The following is a 20231-nucleotide window of genomic DNA, read 5'->3' on the forward strand; positions in this document are numbered from 1 at the left end:
AACTGATTTCTGTTCTTATAAAGGTAGGAGGCAAAGGTGGTAGTAATTTTCTTCAGAAGGCCAATGACAACCTAGGGTGCATCAGGAAGAGTGTGACCAGCAGGTGGAGGGAGGTCATCCTCCCCCTCTGCTCTGCCCTGGGGAGGCCCCAGCTGGAGCACTGGGACCAGTTCTGGGCTCTCCAGTTCCAGAAGGACAGGGAACTGCTGGAGAGGGTTCAGCAAGGGGCTACAAAGATGATGAGGGGCCTGGAGCATCTCCCTTACAAGGAGAGGCTGAGGGACCTGGAGCTTTTGAGTCTCGAGAAGAAAAGACTGAGGAGGGATCTGATCAACACCTATAAATACTTCAAGGGTGGGTGTCAGCAGGATGGGGCCAGTCTGTTCTCAGTGGTGCCCAGGGACAGGACAAGCAGAAACGGGCACAAACTTAAACATAAGAAGTTCCACCTAAACACGAGGAAGAACTTCTTTACTTTTGCAGGTGGCAGAGCCCTGGCAGAGGCTGCCCAGGGAGGTGGTGGGGTCTCCATCTCTGGAGATGTTCAAAACCTGCCTGGACACGTTCCTGTGTAACCTGGTCTAGGTGGACTTGTTCTGGCAGGGGGTTGGACTAGATGATCTCTAGAGGTCCCTTCCAACCCTGTATCATTCTGTGATTCTCTATTATTTTTTTCTAGACTCTCAGGTCATATAATAATACTCTTTTTCACACCTGTGTCAAAACAACTGCTCTGTCGTTCAAGTTATGTCTTATTTCTCCTGCAAGAGCAAGTTACTCTCCACAAGGTTTTCATAGACGGTGCCTTCTGCAGTTCCTGCAGCTCGGAGCAGTCCAAGAGGCAAACTGGACTCCTTCAGAAGTGAGAGAAACCAGGCGCTTTGATGGAAAGGCTGGGGGAAAATGGAATTGCAGCAGTGACTCTTGAACTTTCTGCTCTGGCATCGGAGCAGCAGCAGCTCAGCCTCTTCTTCCCTGGGCAGGTCCGTGGCACACTCACTCTTCTCCAAGCAGTGTCCTTGCAGACAATTTCCAGAGCAAGTTTTGGAGTGAGGGTGTTTCAGGGACTGTTCTCCGTAGGCGAAGTAGATGTAGTTTTGGAAGCGGGTGAGTTTCAAAGCATGAGCAAGTTATTCCATGCCAACTGGCCTCAGCACCTGGGAATGTAAATTAAATGTGCTCAAGAACTAATATAAATGTAGCTGCAGACTCCTGTCTCTAATTTTATAAAGAGCAAAATATTTTGGAGGCAATCCAGCGTGTTAGAGCGACGTTTTGATTACCTCAAAAAAGAAACAACTAATTGCTAATGTCCTAAGCAATCAGTACAAATCTTCTTCGTAGGATTTCAGACCTGTTCAGGCTTGTATCGCGTGGTTCTGTCACCGGTCACCTGCTAACGGCTAAAAGCAGGAGCTTTCACATTTGATAGTGAACTGCTTTGCTTGAGATCCCCCTCATTTCTGGGATGGCTCTGAGACCCAGTCAGCTGTGAGCAGCCGGTGAAGATTAACCCTCCCGTGAAGCTGTCACCTTCTTTCACAGAATCACAGAGTCTTCATGGTTGGAAAGGACCTCTGAGATCACCGAGTCCAGTCATAACACACACACAAAAGACCCCCACAGTCTTGGCCACTAGAGCATGCCCTGAGGTGCCCACATCTACATGTTTCTTAAATCCCTCCAGGGATGGTGACTCCACCACCTCCCTGGGCAGGCTGTTCCAGGGCCTGACCACCCTCTCAGGAAAGTCATTCTTCCTCAGATCTAATCTAAACCTCCCCTGCCCCAACTTCAGACCATTCCCTCTGGTCCTGTCATTATTCCCTTGGGAGAAGAGGCCAACCCCCACCTCTCTACACCCTCCTTTCAGGTAGTCGTAGAGGGCAATAAGGTGTCCCCTCAGCCTCCTCTTCTCCAAACTAAACATGTCCAGTTCCCTCAGCCTCTCCTTGTATGACTTGTTCTCCAGACCCCTCCCCAGCTCAGTGGCTCTCCTCTGGACACGCTCCAGCACCTCAATGTCCTTCCTGTAGTGAGGGGCCCAAAACTGAACCCAGCCCTCGAGGTGAGGCCTCACCAGCGCCGAGGACAGAGGCACCATCACTGCCCTGCTCCTGCTGGCCACGCTGGTGCTGACACAGGCCAGGATGCTGGTGGCCTTCTTGGCCACCTGGACACACTGCTGGCTCCTGTTCAGCCGACAGGCCACTAACACCCCCAGAGCCTTTTCTGCTGGGCAGCTCCAGCCACTCGTTCCCCAGCCTGTAGCGTTGCCTGGGGTTGTTGTGACTGAAATGCAGGACCCGGCACTTGGCCTTATTGAACCTCATCCAATTGGCCTTGGCCCATCGATCCAACCTGTCCAGGCCCCTCTGTAGAGCCTTCCTACCCTCAAGCAGATCAACACTCCCACCCAGTTTGGTGTCATCTACAAATTTACTGAGGGTGCACTCAATCCCCTCATCCAGATCATTGATAAAGATATTAAAGATCCTTCCTTGCATTTCCACACCATTCTATGGAAGTCTTGTGTCCATACAAACTCCAGGTGAAGGAGACTATGGATAGGACAATCAGGAAGGCCTTCTTGGGCTGAGAGCTTCTTGCAGACAAAAAGCTAGTTAAAAATGCTGAGTCAGTAGAGGCTCAGAGAGAACCCTGAGCACAGAATGGGCCCAAACCTTTTCATTTTCCTTCTTTAGCCCTGTAGCAGTTCTGCTCCCACACTGCTCTCTGTTCAGCTCCCTCCAGCAAACCCCATTGTTTGTTGATAAAGTCATGAACTCTTCTCCTTTCTCCAGAGCTGCCATGCTCCTGTCCTCAAGTGTTCTTTCCCCGCCACACGCTTTTCCTCTGTTTTCCTCTCTTGTGTCTTTGTTGCCTGGTTCGTTGGTCACATGCCTGTATTCCCGGGTCATTTGCTGTTCACTCAGCATCATTAAAGTTCTCTGGATTTTTGAATCTTTGACAGTGTTGTGTAAGTGTAAGAAGAGGCGACAGAGATGTGCTTTCCCCCTGTTCTTTTACAAGCTTTGTTCTATAGTTACCTGGGATAAATGGTCTCGTGTCTTGGCTGGAGGAATGGAGTTTATTTGGTTTTATTTGAGTGGTAAAATAAGTCTACGTGTTTTTTCTCAATTTACTTCTGACAGTCCATTGTGAGATGTAATAGAAGTTTGAAAAGTACTTTGAAATCCTCAACTGAAAAAGTGCTGCTGCTGGTTTTGGTGAGGTATTTGGTTATTTTTATGCTGTTCTCCATAGCTGGGCCAGTACCGCTGGCTTGGTGACAGGAACTAATCCTGGGGTGAAGTGTGTGGGCTGACCCCAGAGAAGCTTCTCTTCTGTCAAATCAATGTAGTTGCCAACCAATGATCAATGTAGTTGATTTGAGCAATGCTTTTGAGTAGAATACCTTCTTTCCGTAAATTAAGATTAGATATTATGAGATATGGTGTCAATGACTCAATGTCCAAGTGGTGACCAGTGATGAGAGGTGTTCCTCAGTGGTCAGTACTGGGACCGGTGCTGTTTAACATCTTTGTTGGCGACGTGGACAGTGGGATCAAGGGCACCCACAGCAAGTTTGCTGATGACACCAAGCTGTGTGGTGGGGTTGACATGCTGGAGGGAAGGGATGCCATCCAGAGGGACCTGGACAGACTGGAGAGGTGGGATCGTGTGAACCTTATGGGGTTCAACCAAGCCAAGTGCAAGGTCCTGCCCCTGGGTCACGGCAATCCCAGGCACGAATACAGGTGGGGTGGAGAATGGCTGGAGAGCAGCCCTGAGGGGAAGGACTTGGGGGTGTTGGTGGATGAGAAGCTCAACAGGAGCTGGCACCGTGCGCTGCCATCCCAGCAAGCCCCCTACACCCTGGGCTGCATCCCCAGCAGCGTGGCCAGCAGGGCGAGGGGGGGGGATCCTCCCCCTCTGCTCCGCTCTGGGGGGACCCCCCCACCCAGTGCTGCCTCCAGCTCTGGGGCCACCAACAGCAGAAGGACACGGAGCTGTTGGAGCGGGGCCAGAGGAGGGACATGGAGATGCTGGGAGGGCTGGAGCCCCTCTGCTGGGAGGGGGGACTGAGAGAGTTGGGGGGGGTTCAGCCTGGAGAAGAGAAGGCTCCGGGGAGACCTTGGAGCCCCTTCCAGTCCCTCAAGGGGCTCCAGGAGAGATGGGAGGGGACTCTGGATCAGGGAGGGGAGCGATGGGATGAGGGGGAAGGGTTTGACACTGAAAGAGGGGAGATGGAGCTGAGATGTGGGGCAGAAGTTCTTTGGTGTGAGGGTGGTGAGAGCCTGGCCCAGGTTGGCCAGAGAAGCTGTGGCTGCCCCATCCCTGGAGGGGTTCAAGGGCAGGTTGGAGGGGGCTTGGAGAAACCTGGTCTGGTGGGAGGTGGCCCTGCCCAGGGCAGGGGGGGGGAATGAGAGAGTCTTTAATGTCTATTCCAACTCTAATCACATTCGGTGATTCCACGAAATTTAACTTCTCTGCAGTAGAGACAGAAATGGGTATTTTCTTCAGTTACTATGTCTTTACCCCGTTGCTTTCACTATAGGTCATCTCTTTGCAGTCTGGATTTTTAAGCCTGGGAATTTATGATTTCTGTTGGGGATTCCTGCGACCAGTTACAGCCTACCTGTGTGTGTCTGACATGTGTGAGCCGGGGGTGGATCTCTCTGATAAGGTGGTGCAGTCTTAGGGAAGTCCAAACGTTTCTAGAACCGGATGTGGTCGGATGTATTTCCCTGCCCACAGAGAGGAGCACTTAGGGTTTAGGATTAAGCATCCAGAGCAGGACATGGGTACAGCCCTCAAGAAGAATGGGAAAAGAAGCACTTTCTTCCTTTCTCCTCTCCCCTTCTGTCTTCAATCTCCTTGAGGTTGGCAAGTCTTGTTGTTAAGGTTCTAGCCCTGATTTTTCACGGACTTCCCTCGTGAAGGAAATACTTCAAGTAGGTGAACCTGAAGCTGCAGGCAGCATCTCCTGTCATTACACTTGTATATTACAGCTGGCAGGTTGGTGCACTCTCAAGCACTAACTGATAATGTTCACCTCGTATAGAAAAAACCAGAACTGATAATTACAGAATAAAACCCGTTTACAGCCTTGCTCTTCGCTGGCTCACTGTGTAAGTGTTGGTAGAGATGAGCTGTGTCAGGGCTGGAATCACCAGCTCTAGCAGTGAGTTCTCAGGATAGTCTCCACGTACCCTTCTGTAAAATGTTAATGAATTTCTAGATAACTTTTTTTCTGGCAGGCTGTGGCAATTAACTCATATTTGTAAAACTCTTTCAGATTCCCGGTTGCAGGACTGAAATGTTTTTTCATCTCCCACTGCCTGTGTTTCCGTGTTACCACATGGGCATGTGAAACATGACTGAAAAAGCGATATATCTCTGCACTAATTCAGACTTGGTAGCTCAGTCCATTAATTTTCTTTTGAGAGAGGAATTGATTCCCTCCCTTAGATGGTATTTTGCCACTCAGAGCTCTGTGTGTCCTTTATCTCGGACTGTGGAGATCTCAAAGTTCAAGCCTCAATAATACAGCAGTTACAGTTCCTGCCTGACTTCTCTCTTAGTTATCATACAGGAAATGAACAGTGAGGTCATGGGAAAGTGTCTTCACAGGCAAAAGGAAGAAGTGGGAGAATATTCGGAATTGTATGTGCTCAAGATGTTACTTTGGTCAGACAACGGGGACAAGGTGGAAAGAAGATTTCCTTCTGCTCCTCGGAAAGTCAAGCTAAGAGTGCACAGCCTTTAAATCTGCTTATCTTTGAGTGTTTCTGACCCACTGTGGAATCCCTTTTTTCAAAGTTCATTAAGAAAAAAAATATAAAAGTCCCATTTATTATGATATTCTGAAGCCTCGATGTTTTATGTCTCTTAAATTCATATAAAAATGATCCTAGAAATAATTGTTGTTGTGGACCATTGATACCATTTCTGTGTTCTGGCAGAGTGTCCCTTGCTTTCTCCTCATCCTTTCATTCAGAAGGCAAAATCACATCCCTCGCTAGAAATCTCTGTAATAAATCTGCGCCAAGATCTCCTCATGTGATTCAACACCTGGTATTCTGTCTAGTGGTTTCACACAAAAGAAACCTATATAACATTTTACAGCAGAATATTTTCTCCTTTGCCAGGTCTTTCCTCCATTTAAACTGATTCCAAAGAAAATCACTCGTATTCTATGCCATATGATGCAGATGACCATTATTTCTACTGAAAAAATCAGAATTTTGGATGTTGTCCACCTTGACTTCAGCAAGGCTTTTGACACGGTCTCCCACTGCATCCTTATAGGTAAGCTTAGGAAGTGTGGGTTAGAAGGATGGACAGTGAGGTGGACAGAAAACTGCCTGAAAGACAGAGCTCAGAAGGTCATGATTGAGGGCACAGAATCTAGTTGGAGGTCCATAACAAGTGGTGTTCCCCAGGGGTCAGCACTGTGTCCAGTCCTCTTCAATATATTCATCGATGACCTGCATGAAGGGATGGAATGTCCCCTCAGCAAGTTTGCTGATGATACAAAACTGGGAGGGGTGGCTGACACACCAGAAGGCTGTGCCACCATCCAGAGAGACCTGGACAGGCTGGAGAGTTGGGCAGAGAGGAACATGATGAACTTCAACAAAGGCAAGTGTAGGGTACTGCGTCTGGGGAGGAATAACCCCCTGCACCAGGACAGGTTGGGGGTGACCTGCTGGAGAGCAGCTCAGAGGAGAAAAACCTGGGAGTCCTGGTGGACAATAGGATGACCAGGAGCCAGCAATGGGCCCTGGTGGCGAAGAAGGCCAATGGCATCCTGGGGGGCATCAGGAAGAGTGTGAGCAGCAGGTGGAGGGAGGTCATCCTGCCCCTCTGCTCTGCCCTGGGGAGGCCCCAGCTGGAGCACTGGGACCAGTTCTGGGCTCCCCAGTTCCAGAAGGACAGGGAACTGCCTGGAGAAGAGGAGGCTCTGGGGAGACCTAACAGTGGCCTTCCAGTACCTGAGGGGGGGCTACAGGAAGGCTGGGGAGAGCCTGTTTCCAAAGGCCTGCAGTGACAGGACAAGGGGCAATGGCTTCAAGCTGGAGGGGAACAGATTTAGACTGGAGATTAGGAGAGGGTTCTTCACTGGGAGGGTGGTGGAGCACTGGAACAGGTTGCCCAGGGAGGTGGTTGAGGCCCCATCCCTGGAGATATTCAAGGTGAGGCTCAACGAGGCCCTGGGCAACCTGGTCTAGTTGGGGGTGTCCCTGCTGACTGCGGGGAGGTGGGACTAGATGACCTTTGGAGGTCCCTTCCGGCCCAGACCATTCTATGATTCTATGAAAAGCCTTGGGAAGAACTCCCTTTATATATGGGAGTTTGCATATTTGGTCTTGTATCATAGAATCATAGAATCATAGGTTGGAAGGGAACTTTAAGATCATTTAGTCCAACCATCAACCTACCTCTGATTAAAAAAACAAAAAACCAAAAAATCCCACAAACAAACAAAACCCCCCATCACTAACCCGTGTCTCTAAGCACTACGTCAACCCGTCTTTTGAACATGTCCAGGGAGGTGCCTCAGCCACTTCCCTGAGCAGCCTCCTCCAATTCTTAATAACCCTTTCCATGTAAAAATTGTTCTGTCCAGGGAGGTGCCTCAGCCACTTCCCTGAGCAGCCTCCTCCAATTCTTAACAACCCTTTCCATGTAAAAATTGTTCCTAATCTCCAATCTGAACCTCCCCCTGGTGCAACTTGAGGCCATTTCCTCTTGTCCCATCACCTGTTCCTTGGGAGAAGAGACCGACCCCCCCTGGCTACACCCTCCCTTCAGGGAGTTGGAGAGAGCGAGAAGGTCTCCCCTCAGCCTCCTCTTCTCCAGGCTGAACACCCCCAGCTCCCTCAGCCTCTCCTCATAAGACTTACTTACTCTCCAGACCCCTCACCAGCTTTGTTGCCCTTCTCTGGACCTGCTCCAGCCCCTCAATGTCTTTTTTTGTGGGAAGGGGCCCAAAACCGGACACAGCCCTCAAGGTGGGGCCTCACTAGTGCCCAGTATGGGGGGACGATCACCTCCCGAGTCCTGCTCACCACACTGCTCCTGACACAGGCCAGGATGCTGGTGGCCTTCTTGGCCACCTGGGCACCCTGCTGGCTCCTGTTCAGCCCACAGGCCACCAACACCCCCAGGTCCTTTTCTGCCAGGCAGCTCCAGCCATTCTGCCCCCAGCCTGTAGCGCTGCAGGGGGTTGGTGTGACCCAAGGGCAGGACCTGGCACTTGGCCTTGTTGAACCTCATCCCATTGGCCTCAGCCCATCCATCCAGCCTGTCCAGATCCCTGTGCAAAGCCTCTCTACCCTCCAGCAGGTCGACACTCCCACCTAACCGCTGGTTTGGTTTGTTTCCCGTTGTAAATAAGAGATGAGGCCGTTAGAGCTTGGGTGGGAAGCTGCTGTTTGTCCATGTCTTTTGATTTTCTCTTGCTTTCTGGCGCCCCCAGCGGGATGTTGTTAAGGGCGATGTTCAATCTGTGAGAGATGTCAACAGGAATCAAAGAGCTTTAAAAGAAATCCCCGAGCCTTGTCAGCAGTGACCAGCATTGTGCAGGTGACAGTGTGGAAACGTAAACCAGTGTGGCCATAGAACCTTCTGCTTGGCACCGCGGGGAAATGTGGTGGGGAAATAGCCTTGTGGCCAAGAAGGCCCTGGGGGTACATCAAGAAGAGAGTGAGCAGCAGGTGGTGGGAGTTTATCCTGCCTCTCTGCTCTGCCCTGGGGAGGCCCCATCTGGAGGAACAGGACCAGTTCTGGGCTCCCCAGTTCCAGAAGGACAGGGAACTGCTGGAGAGGGGACAGCAGAGGCTACAGAGATGCTGAGGGGCCTGGAGCATCTCTTGGGAGGAAAGGCTGAGGGACATGGGGCTTTTGAGTCTGGAGAAGATTGAGGGGGGGGGTCCTGATCAACACCTATAAATACTTAAGGGTGGGTGTCTTTTTTCAGTGGTGCCCAGTGACAGGACAAGAGGAAATGGGCACAAATTTGAATATAAGAAGTTCCACCTAAACACAAGGAGGAACTTCTTTCCTGTGAGGGTGGCAGAGCCCTGGAAGAGGCTGCCCAGGAAGGTGGTGGGGTCTCCATCTCCAGATGTTCAAAACCCTCCTGGACACGTTCCTGTGGGGCCTGGTCTAGGTGGATCTGCTTTGGTAGGGCGTTGGGCTAGATGATCTCCAGAGGTCCCTTCCAACCCTGTATCATTCTGTGATTCTGTGTAATTCTGACTCTCAGCACCTGCAGGTCCTTATTGAGCCACCACCCCCCCACAGGAAAAGCACAAATTGATGCCCAACACACAGCCACAGCACTTATTTATGGCTGGGAGGAGAAATCTCCTACTAGGGCTTGCAGCCACCGGGAAAGCTGGTTCAAGATACGACGCCTTCTGGGCCCTTCTTTCCTTCTTCCATGTATTTTATTGGTAACACAGTGATGTATTTTACTCCCTGTGTGCCCATGAGCTGCTGCTGAAGGCAACCAGGTGCCTCCAGGACTCCCTGGTAAAAGACAGACAAGCTTCTTTCACGGTGTTCATTTTATTACAAAATCCTCAGTACCTCAACACACCCCAACCCGCAACAGAGCAACCAGAAAGGACAGAAACACGGCAATTAACTGCTCACCGAAGCACAAGGCCACCTCCTAGAGAAGGAGCATCGACGGGGACCTCCCAGCAAAGCCACAGCTCCGACGAACCTCCGTCACAAGGAGCCCTGGTTTTGTCACTGGACAGAGCTCCTTCCACACATGTCTCAAGTCTTGGGATTTTCAGTTGGGTTGCTTTTTTTTTTTGTTTGCTTATTTGCTTTTTAAAACGTAGAAGACAACAGGTCTCTACCAGGGAAGCCATCAATTCCCTCCTCCAGCCCAGGCAGCGCCTTGAGGGGTGGCTGTTGCTGATCCCAAAGCACCCGCTGCTCTGGGGGGGGCCAATGTTCATTCTTTCCTGAGCTCTGGGGTGCCGGTGGCATTTGATTTTACTCAGTTCTTTTTGGTCTTGGGGGTGTCGTACTTCCTCTTGCTCGAGTACCACAGCAGCAGCGGGATCCCGATGGAGGGCAGGGTCATCACGCCAAATGCTGCCCAGTCCAGCTAGAAAGAGAAATCGTTAGAAAGAAGTCAAACCCAGCCACGTTCAGGGGAGTCTTATCTTCAGGTCTTCTACTCTGAAAGCTTTTGGCTCAAATCCCATGGGGCCAGCTCTTCCACAGAGCTAAGTGGGATGAAAACTCTTGTTTTTTCTGGGATACGGATTAATTGGAGTCCATGTTGGAGTTCTCCAGGTGACGGTAGCAAAAACCAAACCCTGCAGCTGTAGCACAAACTACAGAGAGACCCCCTGTGCTGCACCGCAGCGACCGCGTGGCCCAACCTCAGCTACCAGCTGGAAGGTACTTACGAAGTGCGGGGAGAACCTCCTGTCAAACTCCCGCTGCGCCAAGATCCCTCCCTGCCCAGGAGCACTAGTGAAACCAACCTGAAAAAGGCAGGGAAAAAGATAATAAATATTTTTTTTGCCACTTATTCTTCTTGCAACAGAGCCTGTGCAGAAGAGCACAGGGACACACATCCCTTCCAATATCTGAAGGGAACCTACAGGAGAGCTGGCAAAGGACTCTTTGTTAGGAATTGTAGTGACAGGACAAGGGGTAATGGTTTTAAACTGGAAGAGGGGAGATCTAGATTAGATACCAGAAAGAAATTCTTTACTGTGAGGGTGGGTGGTGAAGCACTGGAACAGGTTGCCCTGGGAAGCTGTGGCTGCCCCATCCCTGGAGGGGTTCAAGGGCAGGTTGGAGGGGGCTTGGAGCAACCTGGTGTGGTGGGAGGTGGCCCTGCCCAGGGCAGGGGGGTTGGAACTCAATGATCTTTAAGGTCCCTCCCAACTCTAACCATTCTATGATTCTATGATCACCCCCTAACAAAGCAGCTCAAAGAGCAGAGTCGGGTGTATCTGCTGGTGATTTTGGGGCAAGATTCTTATAAATAGTTAACTCACCACAACCTGCCCGCCCTCCTGCGCCAGGTATGTGATGGTGGCGGAGGTGAAGTTGAAGTAACCGGCTTTGAGAGGCCGCAGGACCACGGTGTGGGACACGTTACTCGCTCTGAGAGGCGGGAGTTAAGGAAAATAGTTGGCATTTCATCAAAGAAAGAAAAGCCATGAGAAAGAAGAGTCTCAACCCAGGTGGAAAAGTCAGTCCTGCTGCTGAGTCCTCTGTGGTCACAGACGTCCAGCCCCATCCCAGGCTGATCCAGCTCCTGCCCAGGTGGACAAAGGGATCCAGCCCTGCTTGCAAGGAACCTTTTTTACACCACATCTTGGAGGGGAACAGAGGTTTGTGTTCAATCCCCTGCCCAGGGCCTGGCAGGCTGGAATTCCAGCGACAAGGAACCAAGGGAGGGGAGCTACAGGATGCCGAGGGGTAAGGAGGAGCATTGGGAGACTTTTAGAAACATGAAAAGATACGGAGCGATCCTGTCCCACTTGACGTTGAGCATCCCAGAGACGATGCCAAAGTCTTCGGGGGGGAAGGAATCATCCGACAGCTCCACGTCTAAAGCAGCACTAAACACAACAAAGAGAGGGATGAAAAGAGAACCTTAGACTTGGCAATCTGCCCACGGGGGACTGCACCAAAGAGGGACGATTCAATAGCTGGAAGAACTGATTTTTGAAACAGAAAAATCACCAAGAGAAGATCTGGGGGAGAGTCAAGGTGTATTACAGGGAGACTGCAGAAAGAAGACAGCAAAGGCCAGAGAAACTGCAAAAAAGACAGGAAACCACGTGTGAAAAAAGAGCTCACAAAGCCAAGAAAGTGAAGTGCGTGAAGGGGGAGCAGAGACACAGGAGGAACCACACCACACTGTGCCAACAGCTGGAGCAGCCACGAGGTGAAAGCAGGAAAGAGGGAAAAGTGGGGACAACGGAATAGGAAGAAAAAGGCAAACTGCAGTGTCAGACCTTCAGGCGGCGGTGGGAAGCTCAGAGATGGGGGGAGCAAAGGTTAAAGCACGTCAGGGAGCGTAGAAATAGCTTCATACCCCACAGACACACACATGTAACGTTTGAATTCACAGCCGGGACGTGGCTTACCTGGAGCCAACATTGTAAATGTTGTACTGCAGGGTCAGGTCCTTGCCCTCCACCGCGTATCTGTTCAGCAGAGACTTGGAGGCCAGGAGCCTGGCGCCCTCCTCACAGCGGGCCACGGAAAACAGGGCAAACGCAGCAAGAATCAGGAGCTTCATCTAGAAGGAGCAGAGAACAGAGTGTCATTGAGGATTTAAATGCAAAAAGAACAGGAACAGGACAACTAAACAAGACCGTTTGTGGATTCATGCGTTGTGAGACATGAACAGCTGGACAATTCAGTGTTGATAAAGGATTTTCCCAAGCTGGCAGAAAGCTGCCTTGGCTCCACACAAGTCTGTGACACCCTGAGACACCCGTGCGGTTCCCTGCAGGGACGTGAGCAGTGGCCCAGCACCGGCCCAGACCAGAGGAGTGGAGAAAAGGCAACGGTTTTCTCCCTTCTCAAAGCCCCAGCAGCTACCACTCCCCATTATCACACCTCAGTAACCGGCAAAAGTCTTCATCAGCCTCTTCTAGTAACTTTCAGAGCAAAAGCTTCGGCAATTAGTGGTTTCACCAGTTTTAGCAATTAACAGTTAATTCTTAAACAGAATTAGTTCTCCCCCCCATCAAATTCTCTGTTCTTCCCACTAAGTACTAACTCCTCATTTCCAACGTTTGTTGTTCTTTCCCATTTCCAGCCACCGAGGAACCACCAACTCCCTCCAGCGGCCTCTCCCCCAGAATCCCTGCTCCGGGCCACGTGTCCCAGTTTCCCTCAGCCCGGCATCCCTGGAGCTGCCCTGCTGAGGGGCCGCATGGCCTGTTAGAGGTGCAGCCCATCACGAAACTTGTTAAAGCTTTTAAACGCAAAACCTGCTCTTGTGTCAGAGCCTGACTCTGTGTGCCAGGGGACACTTCCTTCGTCACACCACCATTTCCACCCTGGGCTTCTCTCCCACAGCATCCCGGGCTGGAAGGGACCTCTGGAGACCACCCAGTCCCACCCCGGCCCAAGCAGGGTCACCCACAGCAGGTCCCACAGGATCAAATCCAGGCAGGTTTGGAATCTCCACACAGGAGACCCCACACCCTCTCTGGGCAGCCTCTTCCAGAGCTCTGCCACCCTCACGGTCATTTCCCGTGTCCCAGTTTGTGCCCGTTGTCCCTTGTCCTGTCCCCGGGCACCGCTGAGAAGAGCCTGGCCCCATCCTCTTCCCCCCCCCACCCTTTAGCTCTTGCTCAGCATCGATGGGATCCCCTCTCAGTCTGCTCTGCTCCAGCCGAACAGCCCCAGGGCTCCCCCCACATCCCCACAGCCCGGCGGAGCTCGGAGATGCCCCTCAGCAAAGCGCCGCCCGCGGGGGAAGGCCCGGCCGCCAGCGCTCCCGCCGCGCCGCCCGCTCCCTCTCGCCTCCTCAGCGCCCCCCGGTGCCCGTTGTCCCTTGTCCTGTCCCCGGGCACCGCTGAGAAGAGCCTGGCCCCATCCTCTTCCCCCCCCCACCCTTTAGCTCTTGCTCAGCATCGATGGGATCCCCTCTCAGTCTGCTCTGCTCCAGCCGAACAGCCCCAGGGCTCCCCCCACATCCCCACAGCCCGGCGGAGCTCGGAGATGCCCCTCAGCAAAGCGCCGCCCGCGGGGGAAGGCCCGGCCGCCAGCGCTCCCGCCGCGCCGCCCGCTCCCTCTCGTCTCCTCAGCGGCCCCCGCAGACCCGGGCTCCCCCCACCGCAAACCGGGAGACGCGCCACCGGGTTCCCCCCCCCACTTCACCGATGCTCCCCGGGGAGCCCCCAGCCCCACGACCGTCCCGGTCCCGGTCCCGGTCCCGGTCCCGGTCCCGGCCCCTCACCGTGCCGGCCCCGCGGCGCCCAGCGGAAGGCAGAGTCAGCGCAGAGGGAGCGGAAGCACCTCAGGCCGCAAGATGGCGCCTGGGCGGTGCCCCGGGGCACGCTGGGAAGTGTAGTCTGTTGGGGGGGTGCCGGACTCCGCGCATGCGCAGAGCGCGCCGCTGCCGCCTGCCCTAGGGCTGCCCCGCGGCACAGGGTTCAACCCTTTTCCTGTAAAACGCCGGCTTTTAGCCCAAAATACCGGTTATAAACACTCCGGGGGAGAAGGTAGGGCGCTGCCACCTGCACCCCGCCCTGCCCCACAGCCCCAGGGGAGAATCCTCTTGAGGGATATTAGTTATTCACTGCAAATAAGTAGGTTTTAATTAGAAGAATCTAATTGGCCTGATCTGTGCTGTTTGCCTTCGTTTGGCAGGAGCAGCGGGATCTGCTGAAGCCTTTAGGCCGCAATAGAGTTATTTCTCTTAGTAATTCCCCAGCTGGTGCAGGGCTGGGTTTGTTGTTTTAATACGGGAGAAATGTTGATATCGCTCATGGAATCAGGGAATTGTGAGAGTTGGAAGGGACCTTCTAGAGATCCCCTGGTCCCACTCCCCAGCCAAAGCAGGGCTGCCCAGACGCAGGATTCCAGTTGTGGCCTCCCCAGTGCAGAGCAGAGGGGGAGAATGACCTCCCTCCACCTCCTGGCCACACTCTTCCCTCCGCAGCCCAGGATCCCATTGGCCTCTTGGCCACCAGGGCCCATTGCTGGCTCCTGGAGAGTTTAGTGGCCACCAGGACCCCCAGATCCTTCTCCTCAGAAGTGCTTTCCAGCAGGTCCACCCCTAACTGATACTGGTGCCTGGGGTTCTTCTGTCCCAGGTGCAGGACCCTACACTTCCCCTTGTCGAACCTCACGAGGTTCTTCTCTGCCCAGCTCTCCAGCCTCTCCAGGTCTCTCTGGATGGCAGCACAGCCCTCTGGAGAGTCGCCCAGCCCTCCCAGTTTGGTACCATCAGCCAACTTGTTGAGGGGACACTCTGTCCCCTCGTCCAGGCCATTGATGAATATGTTGAACAGGACTGGACCAAGTATTGACCCCGGGGGACACTACTGGTCACAGGCCTCCAACTCGACCCAGCTCCATTAATGACAACTTTGAGTTCTGTCACATGGCCAGTTCTCTGATGTTTTAGTAGGGTTTTTCCCGAGTCTGGGACTCTTCAATTCCCCACGTTCTGCCAGCAAGGGCTGGTGCACGGGAGCATAAAACGGGTGATAAGGGGGCTCCAGCCCCCAGCTGAAGCTGCAAATCAAGAAGGTAAGAGCCTCCCTGGACACAAGAAAAGAACCTGTTTTGATGTTAGAAGACCCCAGGCCAAAAATCCCAGACTAAAAGACACCTGAGAGACGGGTGTGTGGGTCACAAGGACATCATTGCCCAGGGATTCCTTTGATCAGGGTCCCTCTTTGGAGGCACCCAGCCCGGGCTGTCCTTGCTGCTGTACCTTCCAGTTACATTAATTATTTTATAAAATCTGATGCCTGAGACTCTGCTGCGGGAAAGTGAGGGTCTAGCCTGAAGGAGGAGGAAGCGCCCGACAGAGTGAGTGTGTGTCTGTGCACACTCACCAGCGCACACACGGCGGGTGTTTACACCAGGACTCAGTCCCCTCTTAGGCAGAAGGGGACGAGTGGCCCGGAGCTGTGATTTGGGTTTGCTGGGGGCTCTCTCTTTGGGACAGAAGATGACAAAGCTGCCAAGCAAGGACGGAACGTGGGAAGCCAGAAGGCGGCCATACCTCCCCTCCTCTGACTGCTGCTCACGGCTCCCTCCATCTCTTCTTGAGGTCGGTGTGATTCTCCTCTTGTCTCCTTCTTGAAGACCTCTGGGGGGGAATAAGAGGTGTCCTCCCCACTTTGCTTCAGTTAGTGAGGAGCACGTAGATCAGAAGCCCCATGACCATCATGGCTCGGAGGAGCACCTCGAGGAAGAGCAGCACCTCGAGGAGTAGTAGCAGGCACAGGAGGAAGATGGCCAGCAGCTCTTCCCAGCTCACCAGCCCTGCCAACTGCATAGAGGCTCCGTGGAGTGATGGGGGAGAAGAGAATGAGAGCAGGCAGAAGAATCTGGGTTAAATTCCTCAAACATCAGGTGGGATGCCTCTCCAAGCGCACAGAGGCCAAAACTATAGAATCATAGAATCATTTAGGTTGGAAAAGACCCTTGGGATCATCGAGTCCAACCATCTCCCCTACTCTACAAAGTCCTCTCCTACACCATATCCCTCAGTACGCCATCGAAACATCCCTTAAACACATCCAGGGATGGGGACTCAACCACCTCCCTGGGCAGCCTATTCCAGTGTCTGACTACTCTTTCTGTGAAGAACTCTTTCCTAATGTTCAGTTTAAACCTACCCTGTTGAAGCTAGAAGCTTCTTCTTCTATCACTAATTACCTGGGAGACCAGCACCAACCTCTCTACAGTGTCCTTTCAAGTAGTTGTACAGAGTGATGAGGTCTCCCCTCAGCCTCCTCTTCCTCAAACTAAACAGTCCCAGCTCCAATACCTTCATGTGTAGGGGTGTTGGGCTTAACTAACCCTGCAGCAGAGAGGCTCCACCCGTCTGTTTCCAGCAGATTAGGAAACGTCCTGACCTCCCTGTTCCAAAACCAGTAGCAAAACAGAAAGGCACTGGGCACCACGCTTGGCGCTGGAGGAAGCCTGGAGGGGTCACCTCTTCCCGTGTGTCTCCTGCAGAACCCTGGGGGGAGGAGGGCCCCAGACTGATACCTCAGGCAGGTTTTATGTAGTTTATAAGTGGTTAAACTGTAGAGAATCTTCTTTTAGAAAAGAAATGTACCTATTTTAGTAACCACCCCAAATGGTTTCGAGGACTTAGTAAGATAAGAAAGGATGTCTGTGGCCCTGAGAACATGGTGACCTAAGACAGGGATGCAATAAATATGGACGTTGTCTGACCAACAGGTGGTAGCTGGGAGATCATTAGTTTTAATGAACAATTAAGCAGTTAGAATGTTTTGCCAACATGAAAAGTGAGCCAAAGGCCAGGTGAAGAAGATGAAGATTGAAGAAGAAATGACCCTCAGTCAAAATGAGAACCACCAGAAGGCACAACTACGAATGCCCCAAAGCTTATTATTATATGTAAATGAATGATCAGAAATGTAATGAATATGCTAATATTTTCTTGGAATTGCATTGAATATGTATACCTGTTGTGTATAAACTTAATTAGACAACAGTGCACAACAGGAGGAGCACCTGGTGCTGCAACAAAGAATGCCTGCTTTCTGAACTTTCAATTGAGTCTTAGAAAGTTTTATCTGCCAGTTTGTGGGAACAGACCCACACCCCAGAGCTCCTCTTCCTCCTCACACACACCAGTGAGCAGCCTGTGAATCCACCTCTCCAGGGCTCCAGCCGCTGGCTCCATGCACCACCTCATACTCGTTCTTTTACTGAAGTTCTCCATTCCCGGTCTTTGCCATCAGCTCCCCACGCACTCACTCTTCTCGTTCTGGGATCCAAGCTGGAGACTCTGGAAAGCATCGCAGAGCTTAAATCAGTGTCAGCCACCAGTCACTGAGGCAGCGAAATCATGGGCTGGACTTCTCTCCCACAGCATCCCAGACTGGTGGGACTAGAAGGGACCTCTGGAGATCATCCAGTCCCACCCCCTGCCCAAGCAGGGTCACCCACAGCAGGTCCCACAGGATCAAATCCAGGCAGGTTTGGAATCTCCACACAGAAGGAGACCCCACACCCTCTCTGGGCAGCCTCTTCCAGAGCTCTGCCACCCTCACGGTCATTTCCCATGTCCCAGTTTGTCCCCATTGTCCCTTGTCCTGTCCCCGGGCACCCCTGAGAAGAGCCTGGCCCCATCCTCTTGCCCCCTCACCCTTTAGCTCTTGCTCAGCATCGATGGGATCCCCTCTCAGTCTGCTCTTCTCCAGCTGAACAGCCCCAGGTCCCTCAGCCTTTCCTCAGCACAGAGATGCTCCAGCCCCTCATCATCCTCGCAGCCTCCGCTGGACTCTCTCCAGCAGTTCCCTGTCCTTCTGGAACTGGGGGGCCCAGAACTGGTCCCAGTGCTCCAGCTGTGGCCTCCCCATGGCAGAGCAGAGAGGGAGAATGACCTCCACACCCCAGCAGGTTTTGCTACAATGCCAGGATTGAGTAGGACCCCATCACTCAACACTGAGAAAACACCTGTCCTTGGCCTTGGAAGCTTTGAGCTACTGACATTGAGCTATTGGGTTGCATCAAAAGAAGTGTTGCTGGCAGATCCACAGAGGTGATTCTGCCACTTTGCTCTGGTGAGACCCCACCTGGAGTGCTCTGTGCAGGTCTGGAGCTCTCAATACAGGAAGGACATGGACTTGATGGGGCAGGTCCAGAGGAGGGCCCCTAAAATGCTCAGGGGGTTGGAGCACCTCTGCTACAAGGACAGGCTGAGGGAGCTGGGGTTGTTCAGCCTGGAGAAGAGGAGGCTCCGGGGAGACCTAACAGTGGCCTTCCAGTACCTGAGGGGGGGCTACAGGAAGGCTGGGGAGAGCCTGTTTACAAAGGCCTGCAGTGACAGGACAAGGGGCAATGGCTTTAAGCTGGAGGGGAACAGATTTAGACTGGAGATTAGGAGAGGGTTCTTCACTGTGTGGATAGCGGAACACCGTAACCGGGGGCCCAGGGAGGTGGTCAAGGCCCCATCCCTGGAGATATTCAAGGTGAGGCTCGACGAGGCCCTGGGCAACCTGGTCTAGTTGGGGGTGTCCCTGCTGACTGCGGGGAGGTGGGACTAGATGACCTTTGGAGGTCCCTTCTGGCCTGGACGATCCTATGATTCCATTCTATGACAAAGAAGAGGCTTAAACTTCTCTGCAAAGCACATTCCTCAAGCAGCAGTTGGCTGCTGGGGGTTAATGCACCCAACCTTCTTCTCTGTGTTTTTCTTACTGGCTAACGTGAGCTGGGAGAGAGCTCTCAGAGAGGAAGATGAAGACTTATTATTGGTTTTTATAGAATCACAGACTGGTTTGGGTTGGAAGAGACCTTAAAAATTAAACATTCCCCCCCCTGCTCTGGGCAGGGACACCTCCCACCAGCCCAGGTTGCACCAAGCCCCCTCCAACCTGCCCTTGAACCCCTCCAGGGATGGGGCAGCCACAGCTTCTTGGGGCAACCTGGGCCAGGCTCTCACCCCCCTCACACCAAAGAACTTCTGCCCCACATCTCAGCTCCATCTCCCCTCTTTCAGTGTCCAACCCTTCCCCCTCCTCCTAGGGCTCCCCTCTCTCATCCCAGAGTCCCCCCCCCCAGCTTTCCTGGAGCCCCTTGAGGGACTGGAAGAGGCTCCAAGGTCTCCGCGGAGCCTTCTTTTCTCCAGGCTGAACCCCCCAACTCTCTCAGCCCGTCTCTCCCCATATTTAACACTGAACAACCGGGCGGGCCTGACCAACCCTCCAGACACGGCTCCTGCGGGGATGCCTGAGGCTACAGGCCGTGGAGCCCCGCTCTGAGGGGACACCAGAGCCCCTGTGGCACCGGGAAGGTCCCGGATCCCTTCAGACAGCCCCGTTCCAGCCTCCGGGGCGGCGGTACCGCGGTGAGGAGGAGCCTCTGCCGGCGCCTCGGGAACTACCACTCCCAGCGTGCCTGGCGGCAGCCCGCCACTCCCATGGTGCACCGCGGCGCGGGCGAGACCACAGAGCTGACGGGAAGGGGGGGGAGCTATTAACAGCTTCCCTTCCGAACACCGTTCTCAGAGACCCCGACCTGCCTCTTAGCTCGCCTGTGAAGACGATGAATTCAGCTCCGGTATTTCCACTTGGAAAGGGGAGCGCGGCACGAGAGTGTCCCTCCCTTTGCCCATGTGCGAAGCTTCCCCCCCGCATTCTCCGTGGGCCCAGCGCCGGCAGTCTGCGCATGCGCAGTCCCAACGCGCCGCGGCCCCATGCGCTGGGACCGCTGCTCCTCACCCGAACTTGCTGGGAGCACCGAGGAGGAGGAGGAGGCGGAGTAACGCCTGCTATTGGACGTCGGGCCGGCGGGTCGGGTCGGGATTGGTGGTTGGCGGGGGGGAGGCGGGGTAGGATGTCGCGCAGCGTGAGGCGGCAGTTCTGGGAGTGGCCGCCCCACCCTCTCCGGCTCCAGAAGGTTCCGCGCTCCCGCCGCCGCCGCGATGATGGGCCCGCGCCCCGTCCTCGTCCTCAGTGAGTGTCGCCGCCGCCTGGCTTGGCCTCCCGGGGCGGTGG

At 53.4% G+C, this 20231-nt stretch overlaps 2 protein-coding genes and 1 long non-coding RNA gene across 5 annotated transcripts in view; 1 reads left to right on the top strand and 2 right to left on the bottom strand.

Moving 5' to 3' along the window:
* Window positions 1–9563: 9563 nt before the first annotated feature.
* On the bottom strand, window positions 9564–15995 carry SSR2 (signal sequence receptor, beta (translocon-associated protein beta)). 3 transcript variants are annotated; one of them, XM_014961201.1, is made up of 6 exons: window positions 15755–15995; window positions 12147–12301; window positions 11517–11615; window positions 11046–11154; window positions 10446–10523; window positions 9564–10138 (listed from the first exon to the last, which is right to left on the bottom strand). In XM_014961201.1, the coding sequence occupies exons 2-6, from the start codon at window positions 12299–12301 to the stop codon at window positions 10028–10030; spliced, it is 552 nt and encodes a 183-aa protein (XP_014816687.1). In that variant the 5' UTR covers window positions 15755–15995; the 3' UTR covers window positions 9564–10027. The 3 variants fall into 3 exon arrangements, with proteins under 3 accessions (XP_014816687.1, XP_014816686.1, XP_014816689.1); XM_014961200.1 differs by lacking the exon at window positions 15755–15995 and adding an exon at window positions 13976–14055; XM_014961203.1 differs by lacking the exon at window positions 15755–15995 and adding an exon at window positions 13897–13949.
* Window positions 15996–16945: 950 nt separating this feature from the next.
* LOC106899497 lies at window positions 16946–19574 on the bottom strand. The gene is made up of 2 exons (XR_001414053.1): window positions 19437–19574; window positions 16946–17518 (listed from the first exon to the last, which is right to left on the bottom strand). It is a non-coding gene; the product is annotated as an uncharacterized LOC106899497 (long non-coding RNA).
* Window positions 19575–20052: 478 nt separating this feature from the next.
* Window positions 20053–20231, top strand: part of CCT3 (chaperonin containing TCP1, subunit 3 (gamma)) — a 13649-nt gene continuing 13470 nt past the window's right edge. Inside the window, exon 1 of the mRNA XM_014961365.1 lies at window positions 20053–20189. Coding sequence (XP_014816851.1) covers window positions 20159–20189 — 31 coding nt within the window. The 5' untranslated portion in view covers window positions 20053–20158. The remainder of the gene's footprint in view (window positions 20190–20231) is intronic.

Source organism: Calidris pugnax, unplaced genomic scaffold (assembly GCF_001431845.1).
Source record: "Calidris pugnax isolate Ruff unplaced genomic scaffold, ASM143184v1 scaffold371, whole genome shotgun sequence".
NCBI classification, from domain to species: Eukaryota; Metazoa; Chordata; class Aves; order Charadriiformes; family Scolopacidae; genus Calidris; species Calidris pugnax.